This window comes from Egretta garzetta, unplaced genomic scaffold (assembly GCF_000687185.1).
Source record: "Egretta garzetta isolate BGI_Z169 unplaced genomic scaffold, ASM68718v1 scaffold38, whole genome shotgun sequence".
Lineage (NCBI taxonomy): Eukaryota > Metazoa > Chordata > Aves > Pelecaniformes > Ardeidae > Egretta > Egretta garzetta.
This window is the reverse complement of record NW_009260667.1, coordinates 1,341,513-1,361,534: the sequence shown is the minus strand read 5'-3', so window position 1 is coordinate 1,361,534 and position 20,022 is coordinate 1,341,513. Positions and strand designations below refer to the sequence as shown.

The following is a 20,022-nucleotide window of genomic DNA, read 5'->3' as shown; positions in this document are numbered from 1 at the left end:
TTGGACAGATATGTTGGGGTTTTTTCCTATTTAGAACTACTTCAAGCTAGAAAGTGGTTCCTAAACAGGCCTCTGATGTTTGAAATACAGAAATTCATCACTCATCAAGAAGCCAGCAATTATGAGTAAAAAAAGACAGTCTTTCTTTTCAGTCATTGAATGCCTGTTGTATTTTCAGGCTGCAGAGATTAATATTGATGAGAATAAAAAAAAAAAAAAAGACATTTAAAAAGAGTATTTTAAAACCTTGATTTTTTGCTTCATTTTTACCCTCTAAACTTACTCAATACTATCTGAGTATATGGCTCTAAGGAATTGTTTTTCCATAGATTTTTTAAAGCACTGAACTTCCACCTCAAAATCTGAGTTAAAAAGTATCACAAGACAGGAAACATGAATTGTAAAACTAAAAATAACATCATCAGCAATGTTATTAAGTACTAAAACACAAGGAGTCATCAAGTTTTAAATTAAATGAGGAACAGAAAAGAGGTACATGTTCAAAACAAACAAATGAAAAGAATATTTATCTAATGAGATTGAAATTAGTGAGACTCCAATTATGGTTTGAGATCTTAAAATATTTAGACGGTATGCACTATTTTGAATGCATGATGACAGAGCTGAACTTATCAACAAACAAATAGCTGTATGGAAATGTTTCACGGTTCCTTGCAGGTTGGGAAAGTTTTTTAGTTCTTCATCAAACTACTGGGAATACAACAAGGGTGGGTGACATTAGACAAAACTTACCATGATCCCAATTTTTGGGCCCCATAACTATTCCAACAGCTGTGCCTTTCAGAGAACTCAGTTTTGAATAGGAAACTATGTATTTTTACTATGTGAGCTCTCTTGCGTTGCTGAGTCATTTAAGTGAAGAAATGTGATGCACAGCTTCAGCTTTCGACTGCCTTTGTTTTGGTGTAACATCCCTGCATCAAAGACACATTAAAAACATGGTCCTTAAGTGCTGTTTTATCTAGCTGAACAGGGAAGCTGCTAAAGACTACCTCACCATTATTCAGCCCATGCTTCAAGCCATTCTGTGTTGCTTAATTATTGTTGGTTCAGAAGATGTTGATTCTTCCAAGTAACCACATAACCATCTTGTCCTCAATCAGTTTCAAGAGTATCTCTAGATCTTGAGTCTGTCCTCCTTTCTCACATGAAGCACATTTTTAAAAAGACCTTGGTTGGAGTTTTATGACAGAATCTGGTCTCAGCACTAGTATGCTCTTCAAAAGCAGACATTATTAACAATGTTTTCATAAACACCAGTTACTGAGTGCAGTTAGCACTCAAATCATGATATATTAACAATCAATCCATTCATTCATTTTGAAAAATTTAAACAAGAATACAAGAGAGATGATCTCCCTAAGAAGTATGAAAAATAGAAAAAATACATCAGTGGCTAAGAGCAGGGATTAAGATTACAAAACTTTGGTTGAATGATAGCATTGCTAAAAAATTCATAAATTCAGAGTTAAACCTTGAATACCTATTGCAATTCATTAAATGCTATTTTTATATACCCTACTACTTGTACCCTTTATTTCACTTGTCTAATATGGTATGTGGAATATTATTGTCTTTAATAATCTTTGGTGTTTCAGTGCACAGACTCATATTGTACTCTATATGGATTGACTAACACATCCAGATGCAGAAATTGTTCACAACTTCTAATTTTTACCATTTGAAAGAAACCCTTGTTCTCTTTTACAAGTGATCCATCCAAGTAAGCCGTGATGCATCAAAAAGCCTCTTCCAGCAATGTCAGCCTCATGCTCTAGACTGAAAAGTGCTTTAATCACTCTTCCCATTCTCCAGTATTATCAAACTGCAAGCAGACTAATCTCTATTTACCTCAATTATTCTATACATGCTGCCCCCAGAACACTCTGTGCACTTTATACTAGGTTTTATTCCTGCCCTAGTATCTTGCATTAAGTATCTGCATCACACGTGGCAGCCTCCTGAGCCTTACTGGTGTCTACTTCTCATTCATTCCCTTTATAGAGCTTTCCAAAACCAAATAGTAAGTTTTCACGGTAGGCCCACTAGCTCTCTTGTTTGGAATGCTAGTAGAAGCCTCCACTGATGTATTCTGGTACGCAAAATATAGGGACAATCCTTTCCTATCACTGATTTTAAAATCTATAGTTTAGATCAGCTAGCACCAAAAAGTTATTCTGTCCACAGCTGAGAAGCAAAATTAATGTACACAGCAGCAAATTAAATATGAAACCTGCAGGAAGTCTCCACATCTTACATGAAAGGCACGTATTAGGAAAACACTATTTCATCCAAGGCTTTTAAGAATACTTATATAAGGGGCAAAGTATTTCCAGGCCAACTGCTACATGAAGACAAACATCTGGGATCCACTGACAGCCCTATTTACATGTATGTAATGGCAGTCTATAAACAGATCGAAAAGCCCCAAATAATTAAAATAAATTCTAAACAGCCATCACTTCAAATTACAGATTTTACTCTCCTTTGCTTTGTTTGTCAATTACATCTATACAAAGTGAGTCCAATGCAATGACATTACGTTATGCCACATTTGCATATGCAAAACACATGTTTACAAAACCAGTAGAGAGTTCTGTTTATCTCCATTCAAGAAAGCGTTTTAAATAATGTGAAAGCTGTAGGTTTTAGTTCCCTCACTTGGATAATAACAGAAACTATACCTTTGGGAGAAGCTGGATTGCTTGGAGTATTCTCTGTCTGTGTCCAGAGTTAAGGATTCCTATTTCCAAGAGATCCTGGTCCTCCATTACGTTGCTTCCCTAAAAAACAAAACAAAACAAAAACCCGTAGAATAAAAATGAAAAAATAGCAGATGCCTTCAATAGCCTGAAACAAGCCCTTCTGTTGTGTTTAAAAGAGAACTTTCGCTTAACTTACAGTATCTGACAAGAATCATAAATTACTGATGATTGCATTCATTTTCACGATGACAAAATATGGTGGAAGACATTTGAACTCATGGACAATTATTATACTGCTGGCAGCACTGCCAGTGGAGAAATTGTAGCTCTCACTCAAGCCAAATACCAGATGTGAACCTTTTTTTCATTTGATTGAAACCAAGGGCATGACTAGAGAAATGTTCAGAAATTTCATTTTTTCATTCTCCTCCTACCTCACTCAGCTACATATGATGTCCATTTTTCTCCAGAACTGACACAGAATGAGATGAGCAGAGTGGATGAGGATAAAATTATTTAGTTCCTTGTTAGTAAAATGATGAAGAAACCAAAGAGGGGGAGTGGTATCAACAAACCCCATACAGTCCCCACCTCCCTGAATTTAACTGTACCAGTGCAGTCCTAACTTTACCCATCACTGCTCTTACCTCCCTGCTTGCGGGCAGGTCAAATAGCTCCTAACATGCAAACAGCTGAAAAAGACCATCTGTTCGAACAATACACAAAATAAGTGCCCACAAAAGTATAAAATAAGACTCCACAATTTAAGCCTCTATTCTTAGGAGCTGCTTTCAGTAGGAGAGGACCTATAGCTCCACAAACAGGATAATATGATTCCTAGGTTCAAGGAGTCCGACACCACCTAGATAGCAAGTTCAGCATTTGAAGGTTAAGGTACTTGATTAGCTGGCAGTGACTACTGGGAATCACAGGATACACAACAGCAGCTCAAAAAGGGCACTGCAGCCAGGGATCAAATCAAGACGGTTCAAAGTAGGCTGGAAGTCTTGTATTGCTTTTTTAGACTACCTTATTTCAGACAAAAACTCACTTTTTTTTTTTATTTATTATTTTTAAAAAGCTTCCAACTGCTACAGTTGTGAACAAAACCTGCAAAAAACAGATGACCTGTCTGAACTCTTAACGCCTGTTGGAGTTTCATGACACTAATTTGCTAGAAGCAAGAATTCTTATTATTTGGACTCATTTAACATAATCATGAAACAGGCTTTACGTGAGCAAATCCATGAAAAACTTCATCACCTTTCCATTTGGCTTGCTGCTTCTGACTCAGTAGAGTTCTTAAGCAGCAGCAAAATTAAAAGCTAATAGGTGCATAACAGAACATGGTTAAATACTTTGCTGAATCAGGGCTTAATGGATATGAATTCTTTCTGAATATCAAATCTCCTGTCCCACAGCAACATAGCTTGCTTTCAAGAAGTGCACTGGAGTATGCAATACTTCACCGTGTTCAGCTGCTAAATCTTCACTCTTTTCAGATGGACTGATTAGTTTACAGATGTACTCTTGAGGACTCTCAAGTGCTACTCTGCAAAGTATCCTGCAAAATCTGGGGGAGGTCTTTTTAAGGCAATCATGGCAACTTTGCAAAGCTATTACATTTAAAATTATATTTCACAGTAAGTGGTATGATTTAAGACTACAAGTCTGCAAATCATCTCCTGAAAGAATTTGTGTGCAGCATTCAGAACAGGGGCAGGCAGAGACCTGTTCTGAAGGGAGAAGCTGTGCTGTCGTGCCGGTTTAAGTAGATCACACGGCGAAAGAGAGCACGCAGCACAGGCTGTGCAAACAGTGATAGTGATGAGGTGGGGTGAACACCCCCTTCATCTCCCTGGTAAACACATACAAAATATAATTTTCCCTTTCTCCTCTAATAACCAAAAGCAGGCTGTAAACTTAGAGGAAGAACTGAGGAAAAAAAACCCTGTATTTTGGGCTGGATTCTCCAGCTGCTGGAAATAACTAGCATAAATGGATTTAAGCAACCTGAGCCAACTGAGGATCCAGTCCAAAACAAAGACTATACATTTTCATTCATTTTAATACATGCAGCTATATTGTTTACAGCCATTGCTTTCACTTCATTTCACTGTTGTTCAGATTTCACCTTTTGTCATTGCATGATGTTTACACACAATCACGGTATACTCATCACTGAGCTACTACACGCTGTTTACTGGTGTCGGTAACCTTGGCATCCAGCTTTAAATATTGCAATGCTTAAAACCCAATTCAACTAACACTGAGGCACAGAAAGAATCCTGTCTATTTGCACAGAGGTGCTGCATAGCAGAGACAGCATTATTTTATTAATTCTTCACTACTGTTTTTTCCTTCTATATTAGTTCATATATTTTGTTTCTTTGCAGTTGGTATTATACATTTTTTCAAAGTATGTCAAGGTTACAAAATCAAATATTTAAAACTCAGGAAAGTCGGGAATTCATGTTCCCTCCTTGTCCCCTGTCTGAGAAGGCAACAACATGGTCTTTCAGTGTGCTTGGGTTTTGGAGCTTTTCCTGTGTGTTGCCATCAGCGTCAACAGCAGCAGACGCTCATCCCTCCTGGAAAACAGACTTCATTGTCTCCTGCCATGGAGCTAAACCAGCTCTTCATCCTTCCACAAGAGCAAACCAGGAAACTTTAGATACTTGGTATATACCCACTGTTGCTTAACACAGAGGAGTAAACTGATAGTAGTAGAAAGCTGCTCTGTTTTGCAGACATGCTTGTGAAGAGAAAGAAATACTCCCCCTTATTCCTATCTCCCTAGCGTCTGCTCCCATTCTCCCCTTAATCCCAGTCCCTGATTCTATTTCTACCTCATTCCTCCTCTTGTGCTCTTCCAGCCTCCTGCCATAGGCTCCTACATTGAGACTGAGCAGCAGATCAGAGACAAGAGGAGAAATTCCCTCCCTGTTCTTAGCTGCCATGCACACATTTGTTATAAGCTGGGCCAAATTTAACCTCAATTAACTTTACAGGGATTACATGGTAACTGTAATTAAAATTACTATTAATGCAAGAATGTCTTTTCACATTATTTCAGTCTTAAAAATAGCTATGTTAGCTGAAACATTCACCAAAAAGAAATTATTCTAGTAGACACCTAGAGAGTTTGAGTCCAAAGATTTAACTTTGATATGCTTATATACAGAACTGGTTCTTATAACAGGAGATATGGGACAACAACCTCTACTGGGGTTATTATGCTTTTATTATGTAATAAAAACATAAGAGGCTTTGTGATATTGCAGTTTCTTCAGTCTATAGGAAAACCTAGTTGGAAGGAAAACTTACTTCTCGGAATTAAAGCAATAAGAATACATCAAAATTGCTTACACTAGGACAGATTCAGATCTCATTCACTTCAGCTTACACAGCTGAAGTTCCTGTCTTGTTAATGCAAAAGAGATAGTCTAATTATGAATTAGATTCTGGTTCTGAAGTTCCAGTTAGGAAAGAGTATAGCTGCTGCCTCCCATCCCCCGGGATCTGTGGTTCTGCACAGCTCTCAGGAATATAATCTTTTTCCCCTGTAAGCACATACAGGAAGCCAATCTCCTGAGTAAGGCGGCAGTAGTTTCACAGAACAGTTGGGCTCAAGAAGGAAGGAAAAACGATTCTGCATGTGGGAGACTGGAGGCATATGAAAAACAACACAATTTAAAAAAAAACAAAATTAAAAAAAAAAAAAAAAAAAAACCAGAAATTTTGCCAAAATCTGAGATAGTTCCTATAAATAAGTTCAGAGCAAAATACATAATGGTATGCTATGAGATAAAGATTTTACTGGCATTTAGTTGGGTTGTTCCACACATAATCACCTCTGCCATTCTCCACCTGAAGTTAATATAGCCTTCCCCGAAAATGCTGGTTTAGACCTTTATACCAGATTCCAAATGTATGCAAGTACAGAATCTCTGTATACATATACAGAATCTTTAGAAAACAATTTAATCTGGAACATGTCAGTTTTATAGCAAAAAAACCCCAACCTCTATTAAACATAGCCCAATTTTAATATATTAAACAGCTCAAAGAACCTCTAAAATCCAATCAAAGCAAAAGATTCATAAACTTGTAGACTGCTTTGTTTACTATCAAAAAAGAACAACATTCAAGATTCTTAAAAAAAATTTAAAAGACCAATACACATTCTTCATCCTGCAGGAACAAAAGCACTTTGAAGATTTGTCCCTGAAGATAATAAAATACGGTGATTAGAAGAACATATTAAGATGGCAGGCATGACTGTATGTTTCTCATTGCCCCCCTTTTGTACCTATGTTTTTAATCTTCCTTCATACATTTTCTGTACATGAGACCTATGGTGAAAAATTCCAATGTCTGGTTCTGTCACCTAAGTAAAATAAAAATGGTACAGAAGCTTTAAAACAGCTGGAAGATTTATCACTAGACTTATCTGAAACCTCAACCACTGAAGTTGGAAGAGAGGGGGGATGGGGAACAAGCCACCTGCATACCTTTTTTTGTCTTATTCTTGCTCTTCACCATGACTAATAGATCAAAAGCCTGATAAAAGTTAGAGAGAGGTTTCATAGATTTTCATTGCAATCAAAATTAAGGAAAAAAACCCTCAGTGGGGAGGTAAATGCATATGCATTGCTCTATGTAAACTGAGTAAAAAATGGCTGGAAAAAAAAGAGAAAGGAAAATTAATTTTGCATTTGAATATTTTTTTTCTCTTGCAAAAGAAAAGATTCTTAATATAAGAAATAGAAGATTTGGGAGAGTTCTGGCAATAGTCTGGCAACTAACCCAGCTTTTTATATGCTGAACTATGTCAGCTAGAGGAGGAAAAGTAGAGAATCTGGTGCCTAAAATTGTGTAAGAGCTGCTACCCATCAGGCTGAGTTGAATTCATTTGCTGAGCAGCCATTATCAAGACCAAGTTCAGCTGGAGATGTCAAGTGCTACTGGAAGTGGCAACAACTTCTGGTAAACTTTTTATGCTTTTGGTGTACTGGAAATTGGTTTGCCCAAGAGCAGGGTTGGTGTGGGTAAGGAAAGGATGATTTCTGAGGTAAATATGGTATTGATGGGGTAGCATGGTTGTTGCGTCACTTCTGTTGCTTGGGAAGCAATATATGCTCTCTTTTGCCCTTTCCAATGTAGTAATCAGCTCCATCATCAACATTTTGTATTTGCACTGAATCTCACCCTGGCTGACTGAGACCTGACACTTCAGGAGCACAGCTGGGGGGATCTGAATGGAGTTGGGTTAACAGGCATCATACTTGGCTTTTCAGGATTGCTGGAAATATGACTTGGCACAGAAAGGAGAAAAGGGAATTTGGGAGGTGGTACAGTTAGCTGGGGTATCTGAGAGTACTATAATTCCTACCACTCAGATAAGAGAGGCGGGAGCAGGATGGGACCAGATGGGAATGATCTTCCTTATACATGATTGGAGACTGAAGTCAGAGACAGAAAACAGACCAACAGCATCCAAAGAACTCTATTGTTCCTTATTCCTTCCACCCCAAATGCATAACTGGGAAGGAAGGGAGCAGGCAACTGGTACCAGTGGGAACAAAGACTATTATGAAGCACATCCTCAACGGCTCACTTAAAGCAGCCCCTTACTTTGCTTCTCTCCCACTTAATCCTAATATCCTTCCAAACTGCATCCCCTTGAAATAGTTCACATCTCAAGAGTCCTCTGGCTGGGAACAAATTAAAGACACGTCACAAAATGGTTAAGGACACATAAAATAACCAAGACTTTTCTTTTTTGTTGTCTAAATTATATGCCACAAGGTTTATAAATTTTCATCACAACATAGCTTTTCCACAAGGTAAAAGAGTTTATTGCTTAGAGACTTGCAAGAAATGACTAGAGAAATGTAGTTTGAAATGATGAAAACTGCTTCTTATCAGTGAAAAAATTTCAGGCAATGTGTCACACATTTCATTTCCAAACAAGAACTGGCAAACGACCAGAGTTTAGCAAGCTTCAGTATGAGTGAAAAGGTTGCCTCTCATTAGTATTGCCACTGTTAACATGAAAACAAGATCTGTAAGAATGATTATTGAGTGAAATGCTTAACTTGTACTTTGAGGTCAGAAAGATTTATCAGATTCCTGGAGATACTGCAGAAATTGATATTTCACCTACAAACCTGACAAGACTATGTTAGAAAAATCCCCTGTGGAAGCATGAAATTTTGCCTTGGGGAAAAGAGACTGATTATAAAACATGTTAGGAAGAAAGGACCGAGCATGTTTCAAAATAATCATTTGATAACGTTCTTCCAAAATGATTTTGCTTTTAAAATACTGATACTCATTCTCAATCCTCACCTTGCTCTACTGTCAGTCTTTACATTTATGACTTAGTAACTAAAACCCCCATAAAACCAAAGATAAAACTGGAAGAGTTTTCCATATTACTGTAATTTTGTCAGGAAGTAATAATAAACTACTATTGAAATGTTAACTAAACAAGGGCATTTCACTGATAAATGAGTGAGGTGATAGCAATTCAGAGCCCTAATTTACAAACTATGCGCAAAGACAGAAGGTGATGTAAGCAGGGTCAATTTTAAAAAGGAGCCCCAACAGGCCCCTAGTCCCACTCTACCTATGTTTTAAAGATCTCTCTCTGGTTCACGTTCAGCTCTTCCAGAAGAGAACCTGAAGTACCCAGTGCCATCAAAAGCTTTTCAAACAGTGATATTCAAATGAACATGTAGTCACAGACCTTTCACACAACAGTAGTAGTTAATTGAAGTATACCGATAATTAAACAATACTGATAGCTGGGACAAGGATCCTTGTAGGAAGAATTTCTGCTATTTTTATCCCTCTTCCTTGTAGCACTGATTCATTATAACGAACACAATTGTCACATGCAAATTAGCTGCACAGATAAGGTGGCAATTGAAAAAATTACCTCTGATGTTGCACTTGGCCCACTTAATTACTAATGCTGTTGACCCAACTCTGTCTGCCTATTTAGTCATAACAATTCAATAAAATAATTATTAATACTTACCTAAATTACATCTTAATGTCTCGAATGTATATTGTGAAGATAATTTCACTTCATCTGAGTAATGAAAATTCCAGAGAGTCTATATTGTGCCATTATTCAGATTACTTGAGATAAATGCTAGTTAGCTTAGATGCTAAATTTCTCAAAGGACCCACTTTAAAACCAATATTACTGCAAGCTAATTAACAGACTTCTAAATTCTCAGAAAAATATTCCTTTCTCCAGAAAGTGTGTAAGTTTGGGGAGCGCAGGAAGGGGTAAACACGGTGTTTGCAGACATAACAAAAATGCTGAATACCTGCTCTGCACGTAACATGGAGTTCTGTTTAACCCTGGAGCTAACACTTTTTTTTTTGTAATAAATGTTAAAACTTTGTTCACCTCCCAGAATGCCTCACAGAAGTATTTCCTTCCTCACGTTTTTATCAACCCTCATCATTTTGTTTAAAATGTGAGCTGCCCAAATCAATCCGGAGAGTAGAAAACAGAGTCAAAGACTTCGACTGTAAAATTCTGGGCAGGATCCATGTCTTAAAAATAGGTTATTCACAGACAGGACCTGTGAAATAGCAGCAAGGAAAACACACGCTCCAGAAAATACTTAAGCTTTCACACACTTACACCCTAAAGTTACGACTGAGGTCTGGAAGCACTTGTTCATCTCCTGCCTGCAGCTGAATCCTGCTCACACCGGCAGCTTTACCTTTGGGCTGCCTGACGTTCAAGCTCTCCGTTCTGAGCAGATGGAGCAGCTTGGAAACCATGTCAGACCTTCAAGTGAGTCTAGAAAGTAGGTCCCCCTCTTAGGTGCCATCAGAGCTTGATCTAGTAGGAAGTCTCAGAGCGTGCCCAAGGCAGACACACAGGAGCATGGTGTGAACTGGGAGCTGCTCTTTCTTACAAATGTGTTGGAAGGACAAAGAATCGCTTTCTCTTTCTTTCTCATAGCACAGCCCAGCCATTAGAGAATTCATGCAGAAGGCGGGAGATCAGATTCATGTGTCTTTCTCAAACTTGAATTTCCTAAAAAGAGAGGAAGCTATGCAAGAATGGATAAGAAAGGGCATTCTGGGATTGAGGAGGAATCGTTCACTGGTCCTGCTTAAACTAAATTGCTGTGAAGTTTAGTCAGTTAGCCAGAAAGGAATGTTATCCTTTAGATCAGTGACAGCTGGCTGTGCTAAGTCAATCTTCCTGTGCTGTTGCTAGAAATGTTTCTGGTTTACATCTAGTGACTGCCAAATATAAAAAGCAGAGAAAAAGCTAAAAATTCAGGACTTTCTTTCAACCAAGTATCTTAACTTCTGAGCTACAGAGTCATGCTTCTGGTGCATACTGTAATTTGAAAGAAAACAGTGAGACAGCTGTCCCCCAAAGGGATGACTTGGATGTCAAGATCTAGGAAGAAGCATGGGAAATCCAGCCTCCAAATGGTGTCTAATGCAGGGCTGCAAAGGGAAGCAAAACTTTCAGATATAACTCCTGCTTTGGAGTACCCTACTGGCTTCCTCTGCTTAGCATTGCAAACCCCTTTCTTAAATGCCTTTCTCTTCCTATTAAGTTATGCAGGGTCTTGTGTGCCTAATTCAGTTGTAGGGGTACGGCTTCTAGAGACAGGAATGGTAAAGTCAAGTGTGGTGATTCTCACCATTTGCTGCAGCCAACTGCATTTTTAATATGGTCTCGGAAGCCTCACCTGGCTGTTTGGGGTCCACTCTGCACTGCAAAATGAAGGCACTGCCTAACTTTCAGGTGTTCAAACCATTTTCAGGACCTAGCTGCTAGTAATTGGAGGCAGTTAGGTCAACTGAACTCGTTGTTTTGTTTAACATTGTATTACTAAATATAATAAAATATGAAGCAGATCCCCAAAATGAGAAATACTGGAAAATTAATGGTGTTTTCTAAGCATCACTGATTTGCTATGTTTAAATGTGTTTCACATTCCACCATGCTGCTTTTGGTCTGTAGCAGTGAAGCAAGGGTAAAAGGTAAGAGAGCTCGTAAGCTAATATGGAATTGGAATATACTAACTTCCTCTAGGTGAAAATTAAAAGGGAGCGGGGAAAATACACAGTCAGGCTTGCCTGCTAAATACAGTCATTATGTTCAGACCCATTTTAACATAATCCTACAGATTTTGTTTGCTAAGGCAGGCACAAAGAATAGCAGGGTTGAATAAGGTATTGTCATTTCCCACTGCAGACAGATGAGATTTCTGTTACATATGATTTTTCTTATACAAACTGTTGTGATTTATTTCCATGCTATGTGCAGAGATATTACTAGCCAGGTCCCTGAAGCCCACAAGGTAAGCGTAGATGGCCTCCATTTTCTCCAAACCCTTTCTAAAAATACAAGAACATTTGATTAAGGGTTGACAATTTTTTTTCTTCCTTTGCTTGTTCTTGTAATTCATTTCGCATGGGAAGTGGGCTGTGTTTTTCTTATCCCTTCCAATTCAGCAGCCGGGCAGCTGGCTTTGCGGGCCCACTCCCGTCACCACGGCAACCAGCAGATCGCTGTGATGTGATCCCATGTGCTTTATGTCACTACATGGTGCTATTGTTCTCCGGTAACGATTTGGGAGACGCATTTCCCTATTCTCATACAGGAGGATTAATTATCCTTCCACTGGATGGTCATCCCATGTGTCATGCGTGGACTACAGCATCATATTAGGATGCATTTTGCTTTACATGTAGTGACTTCAAGAATGTTCAGCACCAAGTACACACTGCTCCTCAGAAATATGCTAGAGAATCTGAATTGAGGCTGTAGTTCTCAAGAATCATCAGCGTGACCATACTAGGTGAGATCAAAGGTCTCTAACTCATTGGTTCAGTGTCTCTGCTAGTGGCCAAAAGTGCCCAGAAAAGCAAAATATATAAATAATTTGTCTTATATAATTTTTTTGACTCTCATCTTTGGGCTAATTTGAAGCTAAGCATATGGGCATTTAGTTACACTAGAGACTGAGTGCTGGTTATATAGCAGGCAGAAGACCTGATTTAGCTAAATACAAATCCACCATAGATTTCAACAGATATATAAGGTTCAGCCACTCTGTAGCATTTGGAAGAAGCTGATTTACCATCCCTTTTCTAGACTGTAGCAAATCATCCCTGTACTGCAAAGCTTATTTCTTTTTATGTGTTGCAGAGATGGCAGAAGCCCCGGACTAGCCTTCTTATAAATTAACTTTAGGATGATATATTTCACAAAAATCAAAATAAAAGCAGTCCCTTCAAAACTGTGCTATGATGACAGGCCCAAACTTGTAGAGTGCATGGAAGAAAGGGTAATCAGATTCACAGAATGAGAATCACATAATGGTTTGGGTCAGAAGGGATCTTCAAAGATTGTCTAGTCCCCCCCCCCTGCCATAGGCAGGGGTATCTTTCATGTTGCTCAAAACCCCATCCAACCTGACCTTGAACACTTCCAGGGATGGGGCACCCACAGCTTTTTGGGGCAACCTGTTCCAGCGTACCACCACCCTCATCGTAAAAAAAGTTCTTCCTTATGTCCAACTTGAATCTACCCACTTTCAGTTTAAAACCATTGCCCTTTGACCTGTCATTACAGGCCCTGGTAAAAAGTCTCTCTCTGTCTTTCCTACAAACCCCCTTTATATATTGGAAGGCCACAATAACCTCTCCCTGGAGCCTTCTCTTCTCCAGGTTGAACAACCCCAACTCTGTCAGCCTGTCTTCATAGGAGACATGTTCCATCCCGCTGATAATTTTCATGGCCCTCCTCTGGTCCTGCTCTAACAGGTCCACGTCTTCCTTATGCTGGGGACCCCAGAACGGGATGCAGTGCTCCAGATGGGGTCTCACCAGAGCAGAGCAGAGGGGGGAGAATCACCTCCCTCAACCTTCTGGCCAGGCTTCTTTTTATGCAGCCCAGGATACGCTTGGCTTTCTGGGCTGCAGGCACATATTGCTGGCTCATATCCAATTTTTCATCCATCAGTATCCCCAAGTCCTTCTCTGCAGGACTGCTCCTAATAATTTCATTACTGAATCTGTATTGATATTGGGGATTGCCCTGACCCATGTGCAGGAACTTGCACTTGGCTTTGTTGAACTGCCTGAGGTTCACATGGGCCCATTTCTCCAGCCTGCCAAGGCCCCTGGATGGCATCCCTTCTATGCGTAAAGGGGATGTTTCACTCTCTGTCCTTTACTGATCCCTAAAACACTTGAAAAAGGTGTAACTGGACAATGAGTCCAAAGAATGAGGGAAAGACATTCTATTTATGCTGAACTTATTAAAATTAAAAGTTCCATTTTGGAAAACAAGTGGGTAGCCACTGACATGTAAGAAGTGCACTCTGGAGTGATTCAATGATGACTGCATTTCTTAATATTTCTTTGTCAACCTATAACAACATATTTTTAATATTAAACAGTAGCATTTAATGTAGCATGGTCTAGCTACGTCACCAATAATATGGCAACTGCCACCCAGAACCTATAAAAAGCCCTGTGTAGCTATTGACCGGATCCCATATAAAATTTTAATTACCACAGGCATCAAAATAGTTTGCTCATAAATTTTAAGTGTCTTGCCATTGGACAATAACATTTATAATTCTGCAATGTAAAAATAAACAAACACATTCAATAAATAAACAAACAAATGCAAAATCAGATTTCTGGCTCTGTGACCCAGATAGTAAACTGTCTACTTTCTGTTCCCACCCTCCCTTCGTATCTGTTTTTCTCCCTGTGCAACTTATACCAAATCCACATACTGTATTCAGACGGAGTTCAAATACCGTGACCTTCCTTTCTGTTCACCTTCTCTGCTTTATTTAAACATTTTTCACCCTTTTGCAAATATTATTGTATTGTTTATGTCAGATACCACACAAAAACAGTAATTTGTGCGACTACCGTAGTTCTGTGTTTTCTACCCATAACCAAGTAGTTAGAAGTTACAAATACTCACACAACATGACATTTTTATACCAATCCATAAATTACCTGCATATATAAAGACAGGCATAATCTTTTATTACCAGTAAATATAAGAAAAAAATCCAGGCATTTTAAGAAGTCTGTTCTCAGAAACTGAACTACGTAACTTGTCTCCAGCCAAAGCAAGTATTAGCTGTGAAACTTAAAGTCACATATTGGTCTCATACGGACAGTCCTAGCATCTTGATACAGCCCTTTGAACTATTCTTCCTGCCTAGGAAATAGTAGTTGGTTTCAAGAATCTTCTATGTAAAGGTAAAATTGCTCTGTTATTTATCTGAGGGGCTGATAATTCTTCCCATAGATGTGCTGCGTTTTCTTAAAAATCTGGGTTAGCATGTTCAAAATTAATGAGAGGACAGCTTGATATAATCTTAGGGTGGTATTACCTGTATGCAGACTGATCCAGTCCCAAAACAGTGTGGAAGGATTCTGCAGTGTTGCTACACAGCTGATGTCCCAAGTAGGCGTGTTGGGATATCTACTGTCAGAGTTCAGCAATCTGATGCTAGTACTTCATTTCCCTCAGTCATAGGAAACCTTCAGGCGAGTCGGTCCACCTCGCATGGCACCCTCCTTCCTGATGCTCCTGTGAGGAGCTTTGCACCAATCCATTTCCTATACAAGGATACTGCATTCGACAACTAACATTTAGGGAGTCTTCGGGGCCCCCCCCTATCCAAATCCAAGCAGTTCTTTTACTGACGCTTTGCAGATTTCTTTGTGAGCAAGCTTTTTGTAATTTAACTTTTCTTTGTGATAAAGAAATGCTCCTAATGATCCTGAATCAACACTTATGAGTCTCACTGGCTCCTTCTGACTCTAATACCAGGTCCAAAACAGACCAGCGCTACCAACAAATTGGATAATAAAACTGCGTGCTCCTGATCTAGGGACACAAGACTGTGGGAGACTGTAACTTCATTTGATATAATTTCTATATTTAAATACATCTTCTTAAAAGGGAAAGTTACTGCAATGAATAAAACAGACAAAAATAAGAGCTGCTGATTGCAAAGTCAGAAAGCTACAAAACACTAGAATGAAGAGTGTTCAACACTGGCTTACCACCTTTCACCCCAGGATACATATTCTACATGGCATCATACACACAGTATAATTATATTTATGAATAATCCATGAATTCAGTGCAGGGGGTTGGATGGTAATAAGATCACTGATATTTCTTTTTTTAGCCTTTATCATTCTCTGTGTGGGTCCGTGTCATATATAGTTTTCCATTGAAGACCTCACCAGTAAGAATGACTCACGTTCTTCAGACTTTTTTTAGACATTCATTGAAATAATAGACAGCTCCAAAAATGGAGTTAATATATTTTATAAGACTCCTTCAAAGCAAGGTGGCATTTTTATACCCATTATACAGATAAGGAATTAAAGTAGGACTAATTATGTCCAGAATTAAAAAAAAAAAAAATCTATTCATTCTCAGTGCCTAAACGCAGGGAATGTTTTCTCCCATTTCAATGAGTACATAGTATCTACTACATATGTGTTCAAAGGACAACTGTAGTCAAATTCAGTTTTAGCTGTGAGCACTCACACTTCAGCAAATCCAAATTCTGCTCCTTCCCTTGCATGTGAATCAAAGGGTTTTCAGAGCAAAAGTTTTATCAGAAAAGCTTGTCACGATTTGTAGCTATCTGTCCAGGTAAATCAAAAGCCTGAGACACCTTGGAAAATGGAAAAGTCTGAATCATATGGTACTAAAAAGCATGCTGGAAAGCACAGCCAGCTTTCTTCAGGGAAAGCAAGCTTAAGGCCAGCCGAGCAAACTAGAGCTGTCTCCCAAAGAGTGACAAGAAGGTCTCTGTCAAAACCATACAGTTAAATGTCGTCCTGCTTTTGTTCAGGACTCCCTAAAATGTTTTAAGTCAGTAAAAGAACTTAGATCTGAAGTAGGTATCCTCCAGCCCCTCTTTGTTTTCTTTTATTCCCCTCTGTCTTCCTCTTCTTCTCTCCCTCCTTCCTTCCTTCCTTTGATTTGGAGACAAAAAAGACACACAGTAATTTCTACTGAGGAAAAAAAATGGAGAAAAGGAGGACATGGGAGCACAAGAAAAGTCCAGCCTGCAGGGATAATGTGGCAGGGAGAGCTCAGAAACATAAATGCATTTGGGGGGAGATGGTCAGACACAGAGAATCTCAGAAATAAAGAGAAATGAAGAGTGGTACCTGGGTAGCCCCAGGAGAGACAAGAGGAATGCTAAGAAACAGTTTCTGCCATGAGTTTGGCTTACAGAAGCAATAAAATGCATGACTTCAAGATTAATGATATATTGCATATAGCTAGCTCATATACAGAAAATGTTCCTGATTCATTTTTGGGGGGCATAAAAATATTAATAAGTATTAAATACTTGTTTTGTTTTCCTGCACTATTTTTAGCTTGAGTCTAATCATTGCCACTGAATTCATTCAGAACTTAACTGAAGGTACTCAGCGAGATTCCTCAGGTGATTTGGTTACCTCTGGTTCCCTCCTGAGAACCTGTGCTTTCCAGCTGCAGGTACTTAGAAACCTGCACTATCAAAGGACAGACACAGGCAGATAATTGGCCACAAGATAGCTCTTAATATACAGATATTTCTGTCCCAGGATCCTCTCTTGATTTCATATATGTGTGCCAGCAATATTACATAATTTCCTAGCCAGATAATTAAGGAAATAGAGAAGCATCTTCCCCAAACTCATAATCCAAATCAAAGGCTGACCTCAGAAAAGACCCTTAGATTTATCATCCTGTGCATTCTCCACAGACCAAGCTTCTTCTGCATGGGCTAGCAAGTGTTTTCTGTATTCTCTTTTCTCCTGAGTCTCCATTTCTTATTGTTCAAGAAGGAAGGAAACCAGCATGCACGTTAAACAAATACATATATGAAGCAAGATGCTATTTTATATATATATCAGAGTTAAGAGAGAGAAATCAAATCATAGAAGCAGGAACAGCAGAATTTGCTGACAAAAAGCCCGATATTACAGGGAACCAAAGAGTTGTCTGTATCTGGGTTCTTTGGCACAATGTTCCACTCTTGCTGCATAAGGTTTTTTTTCTGGGCAGAAAATGAAGATCTATTATTTCAACAGGCAATAAAACAAGTACTTAAAAAATCAGAATGTCAGGAAATAAAAAGTTCATGGACAGAATAGACACATTTCCAAATCCCAAGAGAGATGGAAAATGAAATAAAATAACTTGCATTGTCAACTTATAATTCCTTTCTGGCAACAAGAGGGATGCCTAGGGAGTTCAGAGAAACTAACAGAACTATAATATTCATACTGTATTTAAAAATGGATCAAGGCTAAAAACCAACTCACTATTGTGCAATCTTTTATCCCAATGCAGCATAACAGCTAAGAACTATTATTTCTTTATAAACGCCATCTTAACTTCAAGAAGTGGGCTTTTCATGTAATAAAAAGGGGAGCTGTTTGGAGAGGGCATACCTGTTAAATAGCGTGACTACTGAAGAATAGAAGCTATCAGTCATTCCAGAGATTTTAAGACCTGTAACCTGCTGCACCTATATTTGTATTTAGCATGAGCTGTAAGGTTCCAGTAAATCAGATGCAGATTTCTCCCCCCTCTTCCTAATTGCAAAGAGGGGTTGTGAACAGGGGGCTACTCTACCAATTCAAGGCTGCTAACTAGGCAGTCAGAGAAAATACTGTTTGGGATTTGTATCAGAAAGGTCATTTGATAGGTGTTTATCCAGCATACTTTTATTCATGGTATTCCAGCTTTTAATATTTAAACTGACTGTTAGCACTTGTATCCACAGTAACATTATCCCTCCACATCTGCCACCTGGGCAAATACTTTGTCTTTTCTATTTCAAAACTTCCATCTAGATCTGGTTTTTGGATCAAAATATTTTCAAAGAATTATTATGCAAAGACTTGCAACACAAATCTAGAGCAGGTATGGTACATCTTGCAAATTTAACCCGTTGTTGTTCCCATCAATAATGCTATTAAATCATTCAGTTTCCAATAATTCAATAAAATACTGCATAAGATAATACTAATATATATCCAAAACATGAGATTTCAGTTAAGTCATGGGTTCTACATACAGAAAGTGTATTTACCATCAGTTCTATCAGTACCAGCCAGTCTAAACCAAATACAGTGTGTTACTGCATGGAGATTTTATTGCATGTGCACAGTAATTGGAGCTTAATGAGGGACAGCAAAAGATACAGAACATAATATGTTCCATAGTGAATAAAATGTTTGAAATATTTAATGTAGTATTTTAAAGCCTACAGATGTAAATTATTTGGGGGTAAAGTAGCATTTGTATTACTTGTTTTCCTGAAAACATATTAGGAGTGGACTAAGAAGACCAGAGACCAGGTGTGAAATTAATTGTGTGACCTTGTATTTACGATGAATAAAAGCTTGTTGTTAATTTAATCAATTGTGCTTATGTGGAATAAAATCATGGTTAAGATAAGGCAGTTTGCTTTGTCTGCACTGGGCCTTTACTTTTTCCCACTAAAAGTCAAGAACATGAAACTTCCTTAGAACTGAACCTGTGCTTAGACTCATGTAAAACACTTGGGCAAAGTTTTCAGAGGTGACCTCTGATGCACAGTGCTCAGCTTCCGATAAAGCATGACAAAAGTGTTTCTAACTACATATATTAATTTTTAGTTGTCTAAAATTATCATCTGAAGTGTTATCCTTTTATGTTTTCTAGCTCTATAACCCAGTTTCTAAAACGCAAATGCAAACGAGAAGCATGTTTGGCTATATAAGTACTTAAGAGTGATAACAGAATTCTAATATTCCAGACAAACAATGCTAGACCAGTGTAAATCACTGCTGAATTAAAAGAGAAGGCAGCTTGGGGGTCTCATCATTGTTTTGAACAACCATTGAGCTAAGGTTATAAAATCATTAAACAATGCAACATTGGAAAAATAAAAACAAGTTTTGTTTTAAACTGCAAGTTCTTTGAAATGTGTGCTTGTGCATACTCAAATCTCAGTATGCTGAATGAGGACAGAATTTTGAGGGAAAAAATTAGCAGACAAACCTGTGACTGAAGACTGTATCATAAGCCATAAGAATGTGAGGGATGAACTGAGGCTGCAGAGGTACTGTAACTCTCCAGTTCTTTATTTCTGAGCACGTGGAATTTTCCACCTCAGTGAATTGCCTTTGTGTGTAACGTGTGTGTGTGTGTGCGTGCAGTGTGTGTGTGAACAGGCAGAACAGCCAGCACATT

General features: G+C 38.4%; 1 protein-coding gene across 3 annotated transcripts in view; it reads right to left on the bottom strand.

Annotated features, from left to right (window-relative positions):
- ANKS1B (ankyrin repeat and sterile alpha motif domain containing 1B) overlaps positions 1–20,022 on the bottom strand; it is a 449,446-nt gene that overhangs the window by 167,300 nt on the left and 262,124 nt on the right. For all 3 annotated transcript variants that reach the window (XM_035901046.1, XM_035901047.1, XM_035901048.1), the window contains one exon: positions 2,706–2,804. In XM_035901046.1, the coding sequence (XP_035756939.1) occupies positions 2,706–2,804 (99 nt within the window). The remainder of the gene's footprint in view (positions 1–2,705; positions 2,805–20,022) is intronic.